Source organism: Chelonoidis abingdonii, chromosome 2 (genome assembly GCF_003597395.2).
Source record: "Chelonoidis abingdonii isolate Lonesome George chromosome 2, CheloAbing_2.0, whole genome shotgun sequence".
In the NCBI taxonomy this organism is placed as follows: Eukaryota; Metazoa; Chordata; order Testudines; family Testudinidae; genus Chelonoidis; species Chelonoidis abingdonii.
The window spans coordinates 86,798,369-86,822,587 of NC_133770.1; the positions used below are offsets into that span (position 1 = coordinate 86,798,369).

General features: G+C 40.5%; 1 protein-coding gene across 1 annotated transcript in view; it reads right to left on the reverse strand.

The window, feature by feature from the left end:
• Positions 1 to 24,219, reverse strand: part of ULK4 (unc-51 like kinase 4) — a 467,406-nt gene that overhangs the window by 283,744 nt on the left and 159,443 nt on the right. Inside the window, exons 23-26 of the mRNA XM_075062527.1 lie at positions 17,956 to 18,089; positions 10,113 to 10,234; positions 9,749 to 9,805; positions 72 to 123 (exon numbers count right to left, since the gene is read on the reverse strand). Coding sequence (XP_074918628.1) covers positions 72 to 123; positions 9,749 to 9,805; positions 10,113 to 10,234; positions 17,956 to 18,089 — 365 coding nt within the window. The remainder of the gene's footprint in view (positions 1 to 71; positions 124 to 9,748; positions 9,806 to 10,112; positions 10,235 to 17,955; positions 18,090 to 24,219) is intronic.

The following is a 24,219-nucleotide window of genomic DNA, read 5'->3' on the forward strand; positions in this document are numbered from 1 at the left end:
ACACATTGTTCCAGCACCACTGGGAAGAATACATCCATATAAAGATATGGGAATGCCACAGATGAACTTACCTATTGCTCCATCTAAGTTAGTTTCTCCTGAATCTATTGATTTGATAAAATTCTGTAGGAAAAAAAAATTAAATATACACATTAAAAACGAGTTTAGAAACAAAGAGTAACAAATGTTTTACACACACACCGTCTCAGAGCATCCTCATTAAAACTATGCTATCCTGAACCATATTTAATATTTTTCATATATGAAAGTTGAATGCATTTGTATTCTAGTTTTCATAACAATTTTGCAGTTCTGTAAAGGTGCTGCATACTCAAAAGTACTACATAACAAGGCTCAACTAATGTCAAGAAGTTTCCAGATAAATATGAAGCAATTAAATAGTGTACTTTATTAGTAACAGAGCCTGCATTTTCTAAAAAGAGACTTTGAACTTTCTTGGACACTGCTATGTTAAAATAGCTCGTGAAAAAGACCAAAGACTCTCTGGAAAATGTAATTTTCTGTAATTTGTGCCATCTTTTTGATCTCCACACATAGCACATATTGTATGGATGCACTTACATGCAGGAGTACATAGAGAAAGGCATACTTTATAACCTAAATAAATCATCATTTTGAGGAACAGTGAGAATAAAATATGAATGATTTGGGATAAGTAAACATGATATAATTATTTCCACTGTTCTTGCGCTATTTAATTCATTTCCTCTTCTGATTTCACTTTTATGTATGTATATATCTTTCATAGCGGATGCAAAGGACATGCTATTGATGCTTACTTGCCACAGAAGGAATAATTCTTAGCAGAATTTAATACACTATTACTTATATTTATCAAGTCAGAGTTTTATTGCACAGACAAGGTACTGCTTTGGCATCATCTTTCTGACCTTCAAGTTATACACCTCATTTCTATACAGTATTACAGTAAAAGCATTACAATATTTTTCATAGAACTTTCAATTTATGTCCTGAGGATGTCAATGATAAATTGTATTACTATAACATTGTTAGAAGTGCATCCAGAACATATTACCTTTTCTCTAATGCCTAACAAATGCACACAGGAGTTTACTAGCTACAATAACAGCATTACAGCTTTGTTTTTAAACTATTACAGAGCAGGTCATAGAAGAATGTTTATTTACCTTAAAGTAACTGTGATCCTTTGAGATACTGTCAAGCGGATCCCACTGTAAATGCACATGTGATTCACACATGTGAGTTTTGTTTTTTTAAATAAGCAGTGTCCATGAGGAGTGACGGTCTGAATGGTTTACTCATGTCAATGTACAGAGTCCTGGCTACATCTAGCGTGTGTAATTTCTTTTCTCCCAGTGCCAAATGAGGTTTCAGGAAGAAGAAATCCAAGGTGATGGATTAGTTCAGATGAAATTCTAAGACCACTTTGGAGGTGAATTTCAGGTAAGGTCTTAGCACAACCTTGTCCCTGTGGAACGTCATTTGGGGAGGTTAAGCCATAAACACCTGAAGCTCACTCACCCTTCCAGCTGGAGTGAGAGACTAGGAGGTTCACCTTCCCAGTGAGGTGATGTAGGGCACATTTGGAAAGACTCCATGAGTCTAAGGAGGACTATATTGAGGTCACAGGCAGGAATTAGTTCTTTGATTGGTGGCAATGTAGTAGCCCTTTAAGAAATTTCAGTAGCATAGGGTGAGATGATTAGGGCTGGGCAGGAAACGGGTTTCCCATCCTGAGAGAATTTTTGAGATTTCAAACATTTTGATTTGGATCAATCAAATGATCATTTCAATTTCAACCTCCCCACACCCTTTTTTTAAGTCCAAATTTCAAAAATTTCAAAACAAAAAAAGTTGTTTTGACTGGAAAAATGGAAACTTTTCATTTAAAATATTCCATTTCAACAATTTCAAAACTTTTCTCCCCGAAATTTGAGTCAGGATATTTGTCAAAACTTGCCTCAGTTCACAGTTTAGGTTTCAACAAATAGACATTTTTGGGAAAAAATGATTCATCAAAAAATTCCTGACCAACTAGAGAGGAGAAAGATGGGTGGCAAGCTAAATTTGCTGAGAGGCTGACCTTACTAGATTTGAGCAGAAGACCAGCCTGCAAAGGGTGTCAAGGATCTTCAGTAATGAGATCTGGAGTTTTTGGGCTGCCCGTTTCAAGAACTTCTTCCATTTTGAAGAATATGTTATCTAGAAGAAGTCATTTTGTTTTGAAACAGGATTTCCTGGACCTGTAGCGAGCAGGCATTATCTGTGTTACTGAGCCATCCAACAGCCACACCATGAGTGCAGTGACAGTGGTTGTGGATGGAGTAACTGGCCATGGTTTGGTGAGACAAGTTCCAGTAGTGTGGGAGTTGGATTGGAGGCTGGACATCTGCAGTAGATCGGTCAGCCACAACTGCCTTGGCCAATAAAGAGCCACCAGAATGATTGTGGGACTCACCCTGGGAATCAGGGGAAATTATGCAAAGACATACAAACAAGCCTCTCTTCCACTGAAGGAGGAAGGCATCTGGTAATGAATCTGGACTCAGGAATCTTCTAGAACAAAAGTTACGACATTTTGAATTACCACTGGGGCAGAAAAATCTATTGTGGGGAATCTCCACTAATGGAATGTTGGTTCTTTAATGCATCTGTGCAAGGGCCATTCATGGCTGGTCACAGACTGCTTGCTCAGGAAGCCTGCTAACTTGTTGCTGAATCCTGGTGTTGCCCTGTTCTGATGACACCAATTTCAGAAGTTGATGACTTACAGGCAGAAGGGCAAAGAGCAAGTGCCCTCTTGCTTGTTCATGTAGTGCATGGCTTTCGTGTTGTCTGTGAAAATCTACAATGAAGGAATTATGAAGGACATGAGGTGGCACAGGGCACATGTGCAGCCTTAACAGACACTGCTATTAAAAAAAAACCCTCAGTCTTGAATGCACAGAGCACATGTGTACCTAGAGTGGGATCCACACTCACACATACTTAAAGAACAATTAGACCTTGATGTTCATCCAAAATACGTTAATTTTCTATGAAAAAGGCAATTTAGCATTATGTCTGCCTGTTCATTTGAAGAAAGCTACTACCTTTCATCTAATTTCTTTACAGAAGGGTTTTGTTTATCTGTAACGAACTAGCATCTGACCATTTTGGTAAATCTATAATCTGTGCTGCTTTTGCACTGACTTAATTGTGTCAATTGGTACACCCCAGTCTGTTCTGAATGGCTCTCCAGGATATTATTAACCATCCTCATGTTGTGTTTAACTGAAGAGGGACAGGAGACAAATCAAGTCCAGTGCCAAAATTCCTACTTTAAAGCTGACATAGCTTGATCCTTGCCATCCATAATCTCTGCCAGTAGGTGGTCAGGTGCAGAAGCTCTAGGCTTATCCTATCTGATGGGAGAAGGGTCTGAAGAGCAAGTTACTCACCCTGTGCAGTAATTGTGGTTCTTCAAGATGTCTCCCCGGGGGTAGGGGGGGCAAGTGGGGCAATTTTCCCCGGGCCCCACAGGAGCCCACACAAGAATATAGTATGCTATAGTATTGCAACTTTTTTTTTATGGAAAAGGACCCAAAATTGCTTTGCCCCAGGCCCCCTGAATCCTCTGAGTGGCCCTGTGTATCCCCCCAATGAGTGCTACATTATCGGTATGCTTGCACTCCCAGCACCTCAGGTCAGAGATTTTAGGTAGTAGTGTCCATTCAGCCCGCCCATGCACTCTCTCCATCTCGTGCCCTGCATCAGAGCTATATAGTGCTGAATGGGTGAACTGCCCTCAGTTCCTTCTCTAACTTAGAGCTCACTGGAAAGAACTCTAAAGCAGAGGGGAGGAGGGGAGGTAGCAGAGAACCCATAGAGACATACATCTCGAAGAACCACAGTTACTGCACTGGGTAAGTAACCTTCTCTTCTTCAAGTAGTGTCCCTATGGGTGTTCCATTCTAGGTCTCTGCAGCAGTACTCCTACGGGAAGTATGGGGCTTCAGTATAGAGTCTAGAATTACAGATAAGACACTGGAACCAAATATGGCATTGGACACTGAGTCATGAGTGACTGCATAACGTTCAGCAAATGCATGAGCAGATGTCCAAGTCACGGCTCTGCATATTTCTAAAACAGGAATATTTTTGACAAAGGCTATGGAAGTAGAGAGGGGACCCGTGAAGTGATTTCATATTTTAAGAAGGATGTTGAAGATTGTGAGACCAATAGCAGTAGTAATGCAGCTTGATATCCAGCTAGAGTCTCTTTGTTTGGAGACTGAGGATCCCTTAGAACTATTCACAATGGCGAGAAATAGTCTGGGAGATTTCCTGAAGGTCATAGTCCTATCTAAATAAAAGACTAGTATTCTCCTTACAGTGAGCGTGTGCAGTGTTGTATCTCTTTTTTCTTGGTGCAGGTTCATAAAAAACTGGGAAGTGGATAAGTTGGTTCATATGGAAGTACATATTTTCAGTAGGAAGTTGGGGTGCAGTCATAATGTGACCTTGCCTTTAAAAAACAACAACAACAACAACAACAAAAGACTGAAAAAGGGGGGTATGCCATTAGAGCCCCTTCTCCCTCCTATTCTTCAGGCAGTTTTCACAGAGAGATGTTGAAGGGAGCAGTGGCCATGGGTTCAAAGGGAGATCTTGTTAGACATAGGAAGACAAAATTGAGGTCCCATGTCAGTGTGAGGCATCTGATTTGTGAAAAGAGATTACCTAGACCTTTGAGGAATCCTCTGGCTGTGGGATGAGCAAAAACAGAACAACACTCTATCTGATGAGGAAAGGCCGTGACAGCGACAAAGTGCACCTTGACGGAGCTTAGAGATAATCTTGACTTTTTTAGTTCTAGGTTGAAATGCATACAGGAGACCTCTGTCCCAATATGAAGTATTGCATGGCTTATTATAAAGGTACCCATCACCATGTGTCCCAGTAGCTGGAGACAGTCTGATGGCTGACCTGGACTGTTAAGACTAAATTGATCAGAGTGTTGAATCCGTGCAAGGAGAGGAATGTTTTGGCTTCCACTACGCTGAAGTAGGCTTCTATGAACTCCAGATGTACTGAGTTAATGCAGACTTTGGGATATTTAATTGTAGTCCCAGTCAGAGAAATAGGTCCATGACTTTTTGTGTGACCATCAAACCCTTGTTGAAGGAGCGTGCCTTGAGAAGGTAACCGTCTAAGCATGGAAAGATCAGAATTCCTTGTTTGCAAAGGTGTACTGTTACCACAGAAAGGACCTTTGAGAACATTAGGGGTGCAGAAGATAGGCCAAATGAGAGCATTGTATTAAAAGGGATCAAACCCAGAGTAAAATCAGAGAAACCTTCTGTGGGATGGCTGGATTACAATATAGAATTAAGCAACCTTTAGGTCAAGAGTTGAGAACCAGTCCCCTTGGTCAAGAGATGGAATTATTGCTGTGAGAATTACCATTTGGAATTGCTGAACCCTCACAAATCTGTTGAGTGATCTTAGGTCGAGAATAGGTCTAACTGCTGGGTTTTTTTCAGTACCAGAAAATACTTGGAGCAGAATTTCCTCCCTCTGTATTGTGCGGGAACTGGTTCTACAGCATCCAGATTCAAGAGCGAGTCAATTTTTGGTTGTAAAAGATGCTCATGAGAAGGGTGCCTGAAAAGGGAAGGAGAGGGGGAGAAGAGAGGTAGGTAACTAAAATGGATAGAATATCCTGTAGAAATTGTCTCCAACACCCATCTGTCCATAGTTATGTGCTCCCAGTTTTGATGAAAAAGAGCAAGGTGGTTGCCGAAGAGAGAGAGACATGCGGATTGTTGCAACAGATCAGGATGGGAGTGGTAATTTGGGCCCTTGACCAACCTACCAAAATTGATGTTTAGATATAGAGGATTATGAAGTGAATGCTTGTGGGGCACTTGATGTACTCTTCTGCAATCTCTTGTGCTGGGTTTCATAAGGCCTCAGGAGGATGGGGCAGGGGGGACGAACTTGAGTAGGCTGTAATCTCTGCACCATCTTGGGATTTACTGAATCTTTTTTTGTGTGCAGGCATGTAAATTCCTAACAAGCGCAAGGTGACTCTAGAATCTTTTGATGTGTGGAGGGATTCATCAGTTTTGTTGATGAATAACTTTGATCCTTCAAACGGAAGGACCTCCACTGTAGGCTGGATTTCCTTTGAAAAGCCAGAGAGCTGAAGCCAGGAAGCCCTCCTCATGACACCTTTGTGGAGACAGAACGAGTAGCTGTGTCAGCAGTGGCTAGAGAGGCCTGCAGAGATGTACTTCCAAGGAGTTGGCCTTCAGCAGTGATCATCTGACATTGCTCCCTCTGGACTGCTGGACGGTTGTCAGTAAAGGCATTCAGTTTGGAGTAATTAATATATTATATAATTTGCCATAAGAGTTTGGTAAGTGGCTACCCTAAATCATAGAATAGCAGATGAGTATGATTTTTTTGCCCAAATAAATCAAGACATTTAAAATCCTCATCATATGGCGCTGATTTAGCATGGTGCTGTCTGTCATATACATTTACAGCACGAATGACAACGGAGTTTGGGGATGGGCATGAAAATGAAAAGCCTGAGCCCTTGGAGGGAATATAGTATTTTTTAAACCGCTCTTACAGGTGAGAGGTATTGTTGCTGGGGTATGCCATATTATTTTTGCTGAGTGCAGCAAGGCCTTGCCATGTGGAGAGATGAGAATGTGTGCAGGATGTCAAGTAGCTTGTGTTGTGACTCCTTAACCTCTTCTAACAGAATTTTTAAGGAGTCTGCTAGCCTTCTGATAAAGTCTTGAAACTGTTTGAAATTGCATGTCAAAGTTGGTGGAGGAACCAGTAACCATGGTAGAGGAGTAGATTTAAGTGTGCCTAAAATAATACGCTTGGTGGAACTAAGTTGTATATTGATCATCCTTGTATGAGATGAGCAAGCCCATACTGAAGTGCAGCACTCTGCAGCTGAATAACAGAGTGTCAAGGTTGAAGTGCGTACCATTTGGATGTGCGTACCAAGTCATTCTGGCTAGTTTTCCAAGCAAGCTGTTGCGCGTTTTGACCTTAGTTGCTGTTTTTGTAAGATGATCGCAACATGTGAGAGTTCTATTCAACGCAATGCCTACATAGACTGGATGTGAATCATGTTTTATTTGCTAAACACTGAGAACTATATTCAGGTCTTTGCTCATTTGTGCATGATCTAAGTGGAAGACATCCAATACACTTGACATCAGGCACCTCCAACAATAATTGGCCAAAGCCACCATACATGCATTCAAAACACTCACGTATGTCAAAGGAGTGGAACTGAGAGCCGAGGCATATGTCATCTGCATAAAACTCACAAGATCCGGTATATGGTAGATTATTCAAATATAAGTCAAACAACATCTGAGATAATGCTGAGCCTTGTGGGAAGCTGTTCTGGGGCCTCCAAGCACTTGTTCTTGTAAGGCCACTGATGTGGTGCAAAAGACATGGATGTGAGCACCCAAGGGCATCCATACCAACTGTGTTGGCTGCCTCGCTCAAGACAGTAAGCTGGTTTTGCAGTGGTGGAAAGCTCCCTGACAGTGGAAAGGAGAGCCTTGGACAGAAATGTGAGAAACTGATGAGAAATCATCATAATCGTCCTCCTCTTCATCAGTTTGCAGAGGTGGAGCAGTTATGGAAGCTATGGGAGACTGTCAGTACTGCATGTCTCTCAGGCATTTCTGAAACCACCGAGACCCTGGAAAAGCAAAATTCCTATGGTACCGGGATGGTGGGCAGTACTGTTGAGGTAAGATGAGCAGAAGTGACTAATGTAGAAGGTGCTGATGGTACTGGAGGTCTCTTACACTGATGAATGACCAGTAGATGTTGGTCTGGCCTTCTGCAGAGCCGAAGTACTAGGTACCGAGGCTCTAGAGGACGCTGTCAGTACTGATTTTAAAGCTGTTTTCTCTCTTACCATTCCATTCACCCGACAGTAGCAATCTTCCAGGGCCCAAACTGTTCGAGTCCTTAGGCTTTCTGGCAATGACAGTACCTAAGGAACTTGCAGTCTCATAGGTACTGAGCTGGAGATAGGCGGGTGCCAAGGTGGTCAACCTGGCCGGGAATCATCTCTTACGGGTAGATTCTCTACCCAAGGAACATAAAATCTGCTTTCTGGTGGCTTTTTGAGAGGAATCCAGGGATTTCCTCTTCAAAGCCATGGGGGAACGTCATGCCAAAGAAGTTGATGGAGTAGGCCTTCTTAAGGACTGTTGTACAAGGAGGGTCCCTGGGCTGGGGTCAGAACTCTCCATCATAAACAGACACAGTTTTAGTTCTGGTTCTTTCTGGCCCTTTACTTTAATTTGAGGCAGAAAAAACAGTTTTGAGGGACATGTAACTCCTGAGGCAGCGTATACAGCATGAATATCCATCACTGACTGGGATAGCCTCTTGACAGGAAAGGCAATGTTTAAACCCAGAGGAGCCAGACATACCCTCTTCAGGCTCCCCACAGGGAACAACCAAAAAAAAAATAAAATTATGGATGCTATTCTAATATGAAAAAATATATATAGACTCCTAAAAAAAAAAAAAAAAAAAAAAAAAGGAAAAGGGAGTACTAGAACTAATGGAAACTCTATGAACTAATTATCTCGAACAAGAGGAAAAAAATACAAGTGAGATAATCTCAATTCGGATACTGCTGAAGTGGTTGAGAAGGAAATGAGGGCAGTTTGCCCGCACAGCGCTATATAACCCTGTTGCAGGGCATGAGATGGTAGAATGCATGCGTGGGCCAAACAGACACTGCTATGTAAAACCTCTGATCTGAGACTGTTCTAAAAACAGTCTTTATGAACACTATCTTTTCAGCCACAGACAGGTGCAGCTACATCAAACTCTAAGGAACAAGAAAAAGTGAAATAGTAATCTAACCAGTCTGCAGAGAGAGCTTTTGCAATCTACCATGTGAATAAATCACTAATTTAAGCACTTTGAAAATGTGTCCTTCAAAATATTTTGTTTGATCATGACGTGCAACTTTTAAAATACACTTTTCTCATTTGACAGTGGTGATCACTTTCATACTAGAAACTAACAATACGATATAGAAGTACTACTTCATTTTAACTACAGTGCTCTATGGCATATTTGAAATCCAGCACAGTTTTTATTGTTAATGTCAAAGCTAGACAGCAGATGCTGAACATGACAAATGTCTTAGCTCTCTAGTTTATGCTGCTCAGCATTTCATCAACTAAATATAGTGCAAATGTACTGGCAAGGAGAAAATGATAACATAATTCATATGGGTCATATCCTTAAACTAGAAGAAGCATGTGTCTTATTAAATATGACTGAACTGAAACAGGGTATTATAGTTTATCTTTTACAGCACTTAGGAAATTATGCATTTATCTGAAATTATACAGTATGCAGAGCAGTACACTCAGTTATATTATATGAAACTTCTAAATTATCTTTTTCATTATTTGAAAGACTTTCATGACATTTGATCTTAAATACTGTTTCCATGGAGAAAGCCATTGTATTAGGTTTTTGTCTTTTAAGCAAATATACTATTGGAAGACCATACATTTTCTGCTAAGAAGTCAAACGTAATACAGTAAAAATAAAAAAGTTACATAAAAAAAGATAACCCCATTTTTATTTTAAATATTCTATATATTGTATAAGATTAATTCCCAGGAGAATACACATTCTTGATATACAAAATATTAGTATAACTGAACTTATTACTTACAAGCAAAGTTCCATAGTTAAAAAGAAACTCCTCAGTTACAATCTGGGGACGGAATACCTATTTGAGCAGAGTTTTGGCATAAGAGTAAATAATTAAAAACGTGATAAATGTAGCATATTTTACAATGTGTTTAAAAAAGCATAACATTTATTTTGTTTTTATCATTAGAATTGCCTAAACATAACTTCACAGATAGGGCTCAAGTCTTCATTCTTTCACAGAGTTGGAAATCCCATTGACTTCAGTTAATGCTGACTTCACGTAAAGAAGGCAGAATTTGGCCTACTCCAATTACAATCAACATAAAGTGCATTTAAGGAGCATACAGTGGTTTACATTGTTTTCTAATTAAAAAAATAATTACCTGGGATGTCACAAGGTGAAGAACTATTGGTATCATGGGAAGGCACATCTTCAGCTGTTTGGCCTGAGTTGTTGATGGATGTTTACGTCCAGAGACATTAGCTAGGGCACTAAGAATATCACCTGTAACACACAGCAAACGTGTAAGATGCAGCTCAGTCTACCTCAACATAACTGGTTTAACTAAACAAAGGGGCTATTGACATTTTTTATCGTGTAGCCTGTATGAGGTTTCCCAGGCTTAACCTGAAGAAAAACTATTTCTGATTCTTCTTACAAACTTAACTACTTAAAGAGGGTTTGATCCTGCAAAGTGCTCGGCACTCTAGACTTAATCTAAAAAACACCTAAACGTGCTTAACTTTAAGCATGTGAGCAATCCAAATGATTTCAGCTGATTACCTTCAAAACAACAAACAACTTAGTCTCTAATGCTTGCCAGTAAGTTGCTCTGGTTCATGTGGATTTGGAACCAGAAGATATATCTTTCTTCTCTAGACAGTAATTCAGAATGAGCGGCAAGGGGTATATCAGTTATCCTGGCTGAAAATTTTAACCAGTTATTGCCAGAAATACTAACCCTTAGTTTCACTATCTCACACTAACGTGAGAAATTAATTTCTCCTTCGTACCAAACGGGTGTCAGTGACAAACAAAGGACCTGAGGCTGATTACTATGTTTGTTCAGTTTTATGCATAAAAATGTAGTAGCATGGTGGCATGCACACTACTTTTCAAGGCCAACAACTGTCACTCAAACTTCTGCAACCACAATAACTCTGAACTCCACACTCCCCTACAAGCAGGGATAATTTCTGGTCCCTTGAAACATTTGTAAATCAAGTCTCCATCCCCTTCTGACTCCCAAGGAGTCAAATACATATCAGAATGAACCACAGGAACTTTAAGTAGTCTAGCCAAGTTTAGCAATCAGAAGTTGGAGAAGCCTATTTAGCAGCTTTCCGTAAGATATTAGAAAATAGCATTTACTGACTTCACTTTAAATCAGGGTTCCCATTCTTTTTGCCTGCATGACCCCGTTTTGAGACACTGTTTGCTGTGACCCCAGAGAGCAACAATGCAACACAGCAACCAAGGAATTAAAGGAATTTACATATCAAATGTGTTATTTAATGCTCTCTAATGTGACACATAGGCTTGCGTGTTGCAACACAGCTTTTCAAAGTCCAGCAGTGTGATAAAAATTTCACATTTAATTTATGATGTAACATCAACAGAAGATCAATAATGAGATTTGATGGACACAAGTGAGCTGAATTCCAGCTTCATACAAATATGTGCTCACGAATGGCACTATCAATTTCAAGGCACGTGTTGAGTGTGCAGGATATTCAGAACTCCAGGAGAGAAAGCTGGGATAAATTCCTCACAAGAATCCACTGCAGGAAATTTCAATGAGCTGTTTGATTTCAGCTGCTGGCAAATCCATAGCATCAGGCTTGCAGTGAAAGGGGGTCTGTACTCGATCATACTTTGTCATGTCCAACTTGAGGGAAAAGGATGCAAACTTTCCTTCATCTGGTTGAAATGCTTACCCATCACCTGTGTGGGAGGCTGAATAATTTCATTGTCAACCAGGAACTTGCAGCACAGACACTATGAGTTACAATGATTCTTTATCGAGTGCCAACAGTGTACTCAGGGTGGCATAAAAAGAAGATATGGGCCCTGTCTTAAAGTACTTACAAGCAACTGCAGATTCCCATCTCAGAAAAGGCTAGCACAGGCTCCTACCAGCGCAGGCAGAGAGGATGCTCTATTGATAAAGCCATTGCCTACTGAAAAGGATCTTCTGGATTCAAGTCTCTCATCTGGATATCTGCACAGTTGGATAGTGCAAATGGAAAAATGGAATCTGCAAAGACACCTCTGCACAGCCAACATATCCAGACTGGCTTCACAAATACTACACCAGGAGGCAGCCATTTTACAAAAATGGTAGCCTTTACACAACATGACCTCACATGCACTGTATCCGCGAGGCCACAATGTGTGGAGGCCGTCATTTTGTAGGTCAAAATGTCAGCCTCCTGGCATGGCATTTGTGGAGCAGGTCTGGAAAAATCTGGGGGCAGACGGCATCATCTCACACAACGAATATGGTCTGTTGTACCCACAACTCCGTCTGCTGATGGCACAACCCACCCCTATTGAGGTTGCGATCCACTGTTTGGGAACAGCTGATTTAAATTAAGACGGTTTTGGATAGTGAAGTCTCATATTAACTCTAATCATGTGCAAGATACTGTGTATAATTTCATATAGTTTAAACACACATACACACAATGAACACATTATTTTTGTAGGATGATATTTAAAAAAACTGAATTCTTGAAATACAGTGAATGAATTCCTAGCTCCACTGAACTGAATGGCAAAACTATCAGTGACTTCAGTGAGGCCAAGATTTCAACCAGGATTTCTAGATGATAAAAATTAATGTTTTCAAGAGCATATAATTTTTCTGGAATGTACTTCCACAAAAGAGAAATGGATAACACAAAGTTATCTAAAGCAACAGGGATTCTTGTGAGGCACAGGTAAAAAATAAAATAAAAAGGATAGTTAGCATGAGTCAATGAGGGAGCACAGCTGAGTTATTGAAAACATGCCTCAGGCACAACTAATCTAGAGAAAAGGATCAAAAATAGGATCATAAAGGGGAAGATTGTGGATTAAGAATCAAGAAGTGTGAGAAAACCAGCAAACTCCACTCTGCCTGATCTTGTTATATATGAACTACTGTCTCATGCAAACAAGAGGCCTTCAGTGCATGCATAAAAATGGAAGCGATGGGCATGGGAAAGTCTCTGCTTATATGCAAAGAAAGAACAATGAATATTTTCAAAGCTTTGAGAGTTAATAAATTCTGCCCTTGAACATACACATATTTCCTGTTTTTCCAAGCCTATAATAGAGTCACTGAACAATTAAAAGCCAGATTCTGCTAGCCTTATACGCAGTTGCAGAGATTTTAAGGCCAAAAAGAACAGAGGCTCATCAGACCTGTCCTTTTATATAAAACAGGCCATAGAATTAATTCATAATAATTAACTGAGTAGTATCAGTAGTTTATTACTCAAATACTTTCATTGACTTTAATACTCAGTGTAAGAAATGGAGGCAGAACCTGGCCTTAAATTAAATTAAAAGGAGAGAGGTGCAAACAATTCTATTCCAAATGCAATATACTGTTCATAAAAATGAATGTACTTCCCATCATTTCTCCAATTATGTGAGCCTCAATAAATAGTCCTAAATTTTAATAAATATGTACTTCTGGTTTTGAATCAATAAATTATAATAATATGACAAAGCCATAGTTGTGGTAAACAAGAAATGCTGAATCTACCTAACTTGTTATTCTGGCTTTCCATATTTTATGACACACACCGTGGTCATCCTGTTGTCTAATTTTGCATTAGATAAATAGGTACAGATACCTCATTATTTCAGTATGACTGTATATTTATTATATAGCAAATACCTAAAATGCTACAAATACAGACGTAAAGTTATTTAGTTAACAAAGGCAAATGGCAATTTTTAAGGCTGACTAGACTACTATTGATTTACTTTAACTTTTTAAAATAAATATTTGAAATCAATTTCTATTTTTAAATCTATCTGGTTTATAGCTACATCTGCTGGAAGAGAATGGAATTAGAAGGGAGTTTAAATATATATATATAAAAAACTAGCCAACATCAATTTCCAACTCAGAAATGTAACTGCTTTGAATTTGTTTCACTTTGCAAAATGTTTGACTTTGGACATTTTTCATATGAGGAAATAACTTTCACCCCTGAATCAGAATATATTCTTTCATTATCCCAAACACGTAAAGAGAAAATACTCTTTCATAAAACTAGAGATCTGAAAATTAATCTTAATAAAAGCGAAACACAAAGACAGCCCTCCCTTCACCCAAAACAATGTAACCCCTCTCCCCAACATTAACTGGAGAAGGAAAACAGAGTGGAGAACTTGTGTTTGATGTAGAGGTTGTCCAAAATATGCCTTAAAATTATACATTAACAATAAAGGCAGAAAATTGCATGTAAAAGACAGTACGTTATTTTTGTTATTGTCATTATTTGCATTACAGTAGTACCCAGAGACCTCAAACGAGATCAGAGTCCCACTGTTAGGCAATGTACATACATTCAGAGAGAGAGGAAGAGAGAGCGCGGCCCTCCTGAGAGCATATACAGTCTAAGGCCCCAATCCTGTGATTGACGATACATGATCATCTGATATTTAGTTACTTAGGAAAACAAAGAACAGGTGTGGTTTGAGGGAGAAACAAAGTATTACATGGTCTTTGTAAATAAATTTTAAAAATAGGAAACTTTAAAGCCTACCAAACTTTACAAGTGCTACCTCTTTTTTTCCCCCATTACTAAAACAACAATTAACATACAGTGAGGAATAAAGAAATTGTCATTTCTTGGACAACTTGGCTGACGAGTTTTATTCCTCTCCTCTGCCTGGGGGTTTCCAGAGGCTCTGTCCTTTGCCCCCTCTCTCTTCTCCCTTTACATCCATACATTTTGGGGATTTAATCTGCTAACAGAACTTTAACTGCCATCTTTACAATGACTCACAGATTGACCTCTCCACTCCTAGAGTATCTTTCTCCATCCAATCCCACATGCTAGCCTCGCTTTGACATCTCCTCTTCCTGGAAGTCTTGCAGTCAAATTTGTACTTAACATCTTTCCTCATAAACACTCTCCACTATCCACATTCTCTCTCAGGCTTGATAACGCAACCATTCTCAGACCTCTAATTTGGTGGTAATTTTTGCTGATTCCTCTTTAGCCTTGCATATCCAGGCTGTGCCCAAATTTTGCCATTTCATCCTCCAAGACTTGTCCAAGATCTATCAATTTTTTCTGTTCAAACAGCCAAAAGTCACCTAGCCCCTCATCACATTTTATCTTGATTTGTATAAGCTTCTTGTCTCTGGGCTCCGTAGCACCCACATCTCCCTCTTCATCCTGTACAAATTGTTGGTCAAATGACCCTTGTTTGAATCCCTAAACTGGCTGCATCACCATGTCAAATTCAAACTTCTTGTTCTCACGTGCAATTCCCTTCACAACTCTCTGCTCATCTTTATTTCTGCTCTTATCTTTTATCACGTTGTCCCCCACTCTGCCTTGTGCGCCTCTCACAAAATCCTACCTTAGTATCTCCTTCCAAACTGTACTCTGTGACTGGAACTATGTCCCTGAGGACTTTGGCTGTTTGAATAGAAAAGCCATTAGCATCTTATCCTTCAAAACTCTCCTCAAGACCTATAAACATATTTGAAAATTAATGATGGCTTCAGGAGAAGACTGGGATAGTTGGTACTACTTATATAAAGTATGTTAGAAGAACTTTATTAAGAGAACTTTCAAAGGTTAGGAAATACCAGAATTAAGATTGTGCAAACTTAATTCAATTCCCTTCTGCATTATTATACAGTCTAACTATATGATCACATACTATTTTTTTCATGGGACCCTGCCTCATTCAGTGCACAGGATAGATATGCGCTGGGGATAAACTAGGTATGTGTGGTGAAGTTGCTCTCTGTAGGTCCTTGGTTTGTTTGTGCTAAAAAGGTGATAATGCATTTAAAGTCTGTACCATTATGCATATGCGCATACAGTCCAAATAATGCACAGGCAAACTTTCTAATCTGAGTGTTTGGCTTTGCAACCTCAACAATATTCTTTTACAGAAGTGATTGTAATTTCGTACATTTTTAGAAAAGCAAACAAATACTACCATGTGGCATCTACGACACCCACACAGGTCCTCAGTAGGGTTGGCAACTTTAGATCCACCACAGACTTCTGTCACTTGAGCTAACAGAATAACTGATAGAGGATGGCCATTTACTACTGCTATGTGGATTGGCAAGAGGGAATGAGATGTCTTGCCAGGGGTTTCACAGATATTTTCTGACAGCAAAGGAATGGTGGCTCAGGAATCTTGGGTTCCATTCCAGGATCTGGAGGAAAGTGTGTTTAGTGGGCACAGACTCTTCTGTTCCCCCTATGCTTGACCTCTTCTGTCCATCCTCTCCAACCTGTCCCTGTCCTGTCTCTTCCCTTCCCTGGCTCTTTATTCCAGTCCCATTCTTCTTGGTTAGGCAGTCCCAGTCTCTACTCCTGTTTCTTCTTACCCCAATCTTCACCCTACTTCAAGTCTCTCCCACTCCTCTCCTGCCCTATTCCCAGTCTTCTTACCTAGCCAATCCCAGTTCCCCCATTCCAGCTCCTCATCTGATCTATCTTTCCCCTCCATCCCACTGGTTCCTAATCCTAGTCTCCATCCTCAGACTTCTCATCCAGTCTCAGTCCAGCCTCCACCCTCTCTCCAGCTCGTTTCTCCACTCAGTCTCCTCCCCTCCTCAATTCTTGGTCCCAGTCCCTTAGTCCAGCCATCTCAATTCTTCTCCCACACCCCAGCTACTTGCCAGTCTGGCTTCCTGATCCTACTCTATCCCACACCCACTGGTTCCAAATTCCCAGCTCCTTGTCCCAGTTTCCCCCACTCATCTGATGTCAAGTGTTCCTTCCCCCAGCCAAATGTCTCCCAGTCACCACCTTTTTCCCTCACAAGCTCCCAGCACCAGTCTCCTTGCCAACCCAATCACAGTTTCTCCCTCCCAACCCCTCTAGTCCCAGTTTCACCAGACTCCTTGTCCCAATCCCTGGTCCATGTTTTGTGCCCCCAGTATTCGAAACAGACAGTATCCTCCTCCACAATAACTGACCCAGCAGAGGGGCCACTGAAAGCACAAGAGAGACAGGTTCCCTGCTCTCAGTTCCAGTGACAGCCTCAATCCCTTTGTAGGGAAAGTATGGCTCCACCTCTGTAGACATGGCCTGGAGTATGCTCGGGTGCTCTATGGGGATGGTGCAGACACAGTCTGGTCAGCACCAGGACCTGAGAGACGCTCAAGCACGTTCACTGAGGTTGGACTGTTCAGAAATTAGCTGCTACAATAAAAAGTCTCTATTAAGGATGTGTGAACTGTGATTATCCAATGGCTCATAATTTGGTCACATTCGGGTGGATTTTCATGGGGCTAGCTCAAAGCACACCCGGACACAAAGACCACTCCCAGCCAAATTTGAAGTCACTGCTCCACAACATGGGGGCATTAGAACTGACCAGAATTTAACATGGGCAAAACAATGATTTTTCCCTGTTCTTGTTATTAGAGACACCTGAACTGTATTGGCTGAAGTTTGCTAGAAAAATTCATCCCGAAGCAGAAATCCAGCATGTAAAATTTTACCCCCAAAGTTTTAAAAATTATAAGCAACTGAAATCAGGGTTTTACACTGGACAACCTTAATAGGTGGTGCTACCTGACCCAACTATAACCATATACATTCTCCCATAAATGTATATACACTTACACATATATAATATATACAATTGCATCTCTCTTCTTCCATGTTTTGTAGGTCATGGTTGTACTGCAAGATCTTTGGGGCATGGACTGTGTCTTTAAAAATATTTATACAACACTTAGCATAATGGAGCCTCAGTCCTGACAGGGACCTTGTGTGCCATCACGATTGAAATATTAAATAAAAGAAAACATTTTTTCAAGATTCAAATGCAAAGTATTATATAGTCACAATATAACTAAGAAATTTGATGAAGCTAATGCCATAAACAGTAAATGAGGGGGCAAACATCTTTCTACTTACCATTGTCTTTACTCTTTAAAGAGATACTTAAATGTTCCACAAGGGAGTGAGGAAAGAAGACAGAAAAAATTATTTTCGTAGTCAGCCAGCTGAATTTACCTAGAACTCCTGGCAGCTCCTGCACAATGTGATAGATGAGAAGGTCCAGGCATTTTGACAGGTATTCATTGCCGCTTTGCTGCTCTTTTCCTGGTGTAGTCTTTCTGCTGTCTCTTTCAATGTACATCACCAATCTACATATAAGCAAGTGCAAAAGATTACCTCTTGTGACAAAAAACTGATTCTGTATCTCAAAAATGCCACTGCGGCAAGCATTTCCAGGGGGACATAGTTACAAGCAAGATGACGTGTTGTTTCAGCAACTTGTTGAAAACATTAGATTTTTGTCTTTAAAAAAAGTTCATTTAAAAAAAAAACCTTTCTATGGGGAACTACAGATAAGTCAAATACAATTAGCCAAATTAAACTTTGGTGTAAGCAAGTGCAACTCTATTAGTGTAAATGGCGATATAAGGCTTACATGAGGAATGAATTGGCCCTTAAAAACTGAATAGGAGATTCTAACTTTGAACAGTTTATACTAAATTGTAATGCAAAAAAATTTCTTAACCAAAGTAATAAATTTTCTATTTGTGTACCTAAATATAAATTTCTGTTATTTAAAAGAAGTGGTGTGATTTTCAGTGAAGCCACAAATCTCAAAGTTAATGACATATACAAGTACCATTGAAAATCAGGCCACATATGAGCACCACTGGACAAACAAGAATTTTAAAAAAATCAAAGAGTCAGATTATGCCTGGCCAGTGTAGAGGTGTGCAACCTGTGGGGGAGAGCACAAGAAACTTCTGCCTCCTTGCATCCCAGCATTAGTGGCCAGGAACAACTGCAACTTCTGTTTGCTCCCTCCTAGTTCCCCAGTAGTGAAAGCCACCAGAAAGGCCATAGCGCTGATTCTCTTCCATAGCATTGGTTTATGGAGTTGTCTGCAACACAGAGAAGTGCACACTCTGTACCACTGTAGAGAATTGTGCAGCAGGCATGTATCCCTTGTGTGCCTGTGGGTTCCTTTTTCAGGCATGATCCCTCCCAGAGCTCACCCCCAATGTGGGCCAGGATCAAGATATACTCCTGTACTGGAGCATGCTGGAAGAGACTATTTAGCTGTAATAAATAATAACAGGAATACTCAAGAAGCCAGAGTTAATGACATTTATTTAAGATCAAATTTCTCTGTGAAGAGGAAAATGCACTGGATTAATCTATATATCTGTTAGAAATTAATTTTTTCAGTCTAGAAATTATGGCAGTGAGCTTTGAGTAAGAAATAGGGTTACCAATTTTGGTTGGATTTATTCCTGGAGATTTCATCACATCACATCATCTTTAATTAAAGATTAATCTTTAGTTCCTGGAGATTCCAGGCCAATCCTGAAGGGTTGGCAACCCTAGCAAGAAATAATTTTAAACTATAGTTTAGCAGTAGATTTTTGGCATGCTGGCAGGGAAACAAATTGCAAATGGATTGGATCTGTTATCGGGATTTTAAAAAAGGACTATTTCCAGCTCTCTTAATCCATCCCCTTTCTTAGCCAGTATTTTTAAAAAAAAATAAATAGATGTGACAGAGAAGCCCAGTGGTGGTCCACTGTTCTGTGTAGTCTATATCAGCAATTCTTCTTAGGCCTAACATATGCACTATACCTGCCATGTTATTGTCATAATTTGCATCTAAAAAGTATTATATATCATTTGAAAATGAATGACACACTGGTGATGAATATCCCTGTTAAATGTACATATTGACATTGTATGAGGAATTATCGATACTTACGGATACTATGCTTTTTTTAAGTTTGTGACCACACTAAGGGAGAAAGAGGTTCTCCCCCAGACAGGAGGGAAGGCAGCTACCTAACTCTCTGCAGTGTAAATTAAGCAAAGGATGTGACCAAAGGCAAAGAAAAGCATTTTTACAAGCAAGGTAAACAAAGCCATCAGGAGAGCGTATGGGAAAAGAGGACCCCTTAATCTTATTGGGGGATGGAAACTGTGCCCACAAGAAACCTTTCTGCTTCCTGAAGCAAGATCAATGAACTTTGGGAAGATTTTATATTACAGTGTGTGTGTACACACACACACACACACACACACACACACACACACACACACATCCTTCACCTGAAGGGGCAAAGGAACTGAGCACTTTGAGGGGTACTGGCCAAAGAGTATGGACAGCCATGGAAGAGACTTTGTTAAAAACACTTCTCTGAACAAGAGACTCAGGTTTTAGTCTTAGAATCACATTTTTACTTTTGTTTGCTTGTAATCCTTTCTATCTTTAGTCCTTATACTTGGTATCACTTAAACCTATATCTTTTTGTTTAATAAACTTGCTTTATTTTTACTGTAAACTAAGCCAGTGCTTTGATTAAAACAGAGTGTTTGCTAACCCCAGTTAAGCTAATAAACTGCTGGTTATTCTCTCTAAGGGATCAGTGAACCTAACTTTTGTAAGTGTTCAGTGAGCAGGGCAGATGGTTTAGGGGAAATTTGGGACTGCAAGGGTTTTGGGGTCACCCTGCAAGAAGTAACCAAGATTGGTGGAAACCAAGGTGAAGCTACTGTCCTTTGAGCATGCTGCTGTCAGGGCACTGAATCAAGACTGCACGGCATTACAGGGCAGACAGTGACACTATCCCTTCCTGTTCTGGGTTGGACCCTAAATGACACATTAATATAGAAATCAAAATGTGTCTTATCTAGGATGATGAAAATAACTGGATTTAAACAACTTCTTGTGCAAGTGTGTGGTATGTTAGGGCCTAGTCCTGCAAACCTTTATTCAGGCAGGAGAACGGTCCCATTATAAAATGGGATTATTCACTGGAATAAGAACTACTCGCCTGAATAAAAAGAGTTTGCATGATCGGGTCCCTAAGCAATGATACCACCACATATTTTGAAAAACAAAAAAACCTTTATTTTATGGCTTATATGTGGGGGGAGCAGGGAAGCGAGAGAGAAATAAGTGATCCATTCAGTAACCATTTACTTTTTCTTACTTCAGCAGCCCACAGGCAGCAGATCCAGCAATACTTGCCAAAGGTTCCAGCTATTTTCCTTAGACTCTCAGTATGATTTATTCAATTATGGTCAATTTCGATGAAATATAATACATTAACTGTTCAAAAGCCCATCCAACTTTCATTACACAATATGCTATGCAGTTTTATTAGATATTTTAAGTTGCCTTGAATAATTAAAACAAAATAACTTAAGTTGTTTAAACAAGTTCTCTTCACTGAGAGAGAATATGTTTAACCAAATATTAAGTATGAGTAAAACATGACATGAGAAACCAGAGTGTCATATTTTTTCTTTAAATAAATATTTTTGCAAATTTAGTTTTGAGTATGAGAGTAAGTTTAAATTGTCTGCACATTATCTAAACAAGCTGTTAAGTGAAGGCTAGCACAATAAGATTGATATATATTTATATTTTAAGAAAGGAATTCTCTCTTGCAAAATCCAATATAGAGAGAGTTTGAGAAGCATTAGATGTGTTTACTTATTTTGGGAAAGTAAAAAATACATGTAAAGCTCCTGAGTATGGCCAGCTCTCTCTCTCTCTCTCTTCATGTGCAACGCCTTCCCCTTTTCAAAGTAATCTTCTTCTCTCCCACAAAAAAGCCAAAATTGACAATTCTTTCTAAAAAGGACCATCAATATTTCTTTAAATTATTTGATAGCATTGATCGACTCAACAAAATCTTGCCAAATCCCACATAAGCACAGTCAGCTTTAGGGGAGTTTATTGTTCTAAAGCCCTAGGCAAACTCTTCCCCCTCCTCACAGTCATCCACAGAATAGGGTTGTCAACTTTCTAACTGCGGAAAACCAAATACTCTTGCCCACCCCCTGCACCCAGGCCCCACCCTTTCTCTGATGCACCACTCCCACTGATGCCACCTCCCCTCCCTCCATCATTCGTTCTCCCCAACCCTTGCTCATCTTCACCATGCTAGGGCAAGAGGTTGGTGTGCAAATGGGGTGAGTGCTCCAGCTGGGGATGCGGTCTCTAGGGTTGGGATGATCGGTTGGGGGTGCAAGAGGGGTCTCCAGGCTGTGGCAGGGATGGGAAGGGGTGCAGGCTCTGGGCAGGGGGCGCGGGCTCCAGAGGAGGGCCAGAAATGAGGGGTTCAGAGTGTGGGAAGTGGCTTCAGTCTGGGGTGTGAGAGGGGGTAAAGACTCTGGCTGGGGGTGCGGCTCCAGGCTAGGGCCGACAAGAGGTTCGGGGTCCAGGGGGGCTCCAGGCTAGGGCCAAGGGGATGGGTTGCAGGAGAAAGTTTGGGTGTGGAAGGGGGTTCCAAGCTGGGCCAGGGGGGTGGAACGCAGGAGGGGGTGCAGGTTCCAGGCAGTGCTGACCTCAGGCAGCCCCAGCATTTCCTGGGGTCGAAGGAAGTCCACACAGCTCACGGAAAGCTACGGCATGTCCCTCTGGCTCCAAAGCGGAGGAGCAGCCAGGGGACTCAGCAAGCTGCTCCTGCCTGCAGGCACTAATCTCACCTGGTGCTTGGGATGGTGCCTGCAGGTGGGGGCAGGGCATGGAGCCCCCCAGCCACTCCTCCACCTCGGAGGCGGAAGGGCATGCTGTCCGCTTCCTGGGAGCCGTGTGGAGCCAGGCACGGAGTCTGACTGCCCCGCTGCAGCCAGACGGACTTTTAGCACAGCCGGGAACAGAGCCACCAGGGTCCCTTTTTGACTGTGCATTACAGTCAGAAACCAGACGCCTGGTAACCCTACCACAGAATGATTTGCCAGAATATTTGGGGCAGTAAAACAAACACCTGTTCTGTTTGTATAGCAAAGCTGGGCCTACAAAAGTATCACACTTATTCCATGCATAACAAGTACATGTCTGCCATGCAATCAAATGGACACGAAGTGAACAAAGAAAGGCCAGAATTAATAAAACAGACATGGCATTAACAGTGTGGATCAATTAATCATTCTCTGAGAAGCAGGGCAGGCAAATCAATTCAGCTTCCTGGCTATATCTATGGTACGTCGTATCCTATCACTCCCATGTAAGGGCAACCTAAGCATTATACAAAAAGTAACCTAAAGTTTCAACCATTTTTCCAACAGCACAACCTCAGGTTATTTATAAGTTAAAATCATAGAATATCAGGTTTGGAAGGGACCTCAGGAGGTCATCTAGTCCAATCCCCTGCTCAAAGCAGGACCAAACCCCAGACAGATTTTTGCCCCAGATGCCTAAAGGGCCCCCTCAAGGACTGAACTCACAACCAATTACAAATAAACTATTCCTTAAATTTTCTATGTATGAAGAGAAAGATAAGTGATATAATTCTGGGTAATTTATTTTCTAGGTTTATTGTAATAATAAATATTATGTTTTATGTACCCAAGATACAAAAACAACAAATAAAGTATTTTCCTTGAAAACTGGTTCAACTTTCCAAATAAACTATCATTTCTGGAGATCAACGTTGTACATTTTGGGTGGCAACTACATAATTAATAGTGGTCAAGATTTTCAAAACTGGGTACCTAGAGATAGGTTCTTAGTCTAGACATAGGCATCCACATAAATGGTCTGATTTTTAAAAGTTTTGAACATTTATCAGTTTTCACTGAAGATTTCAAACAAACAAAATCCCTCTCCTTTTTTCTCCAACCGAAGGAAAGAACTCCACCCCCAAAAACCCAACACCTGCCCGCCGCTCCCGCCTCTCCACCTGTCATAAACAGATAAGAAAAGTTAATAGAACAGAAGTACTTTATATCTCTTTGACTATAAAGGGTTAACAAGTTCAGTAAGCCTGGCTGTCACCTGACCAGAGAACCAATCAGGAGACAGGACACTTTCAAATCTTGAGGGAGGGAAGTTTCTGTGTGTGCTGTTAGTTTTAGTTGTTGTTCACTCTGGGGGCTCAGAGGGACCGTGTAGAGAAATCTCTGTATTAACTATCTCTATAAATCTTTATAATGTTGCATCGTGTTATTTTGTATTAAGTATCTTTCTGTATTAAGTATCTTTATGACATTGCATCTTGCATGATGTTATTTTGTATTTCATATGACTTGGCATTGTGCCTCTCTCATACAACTTTGTATTAGATCCCTATATAGGAAATTGGTAGAAAACTTTGTATCAAATGTTATAGCCCCTAAGGATAGCATAGTTAAAGTAAAAGAAACATGTGCCTTTTTTGCTGGAAGTAGAATAAGATCTTCCCCCCACTCTGTAATCAATTGCCCTATTGACTGAATGAGGTGTGAATGAGTGAGGCTTGGAAGACACCCACCTCCAGACAGTTACAACAGTTGAAGAGG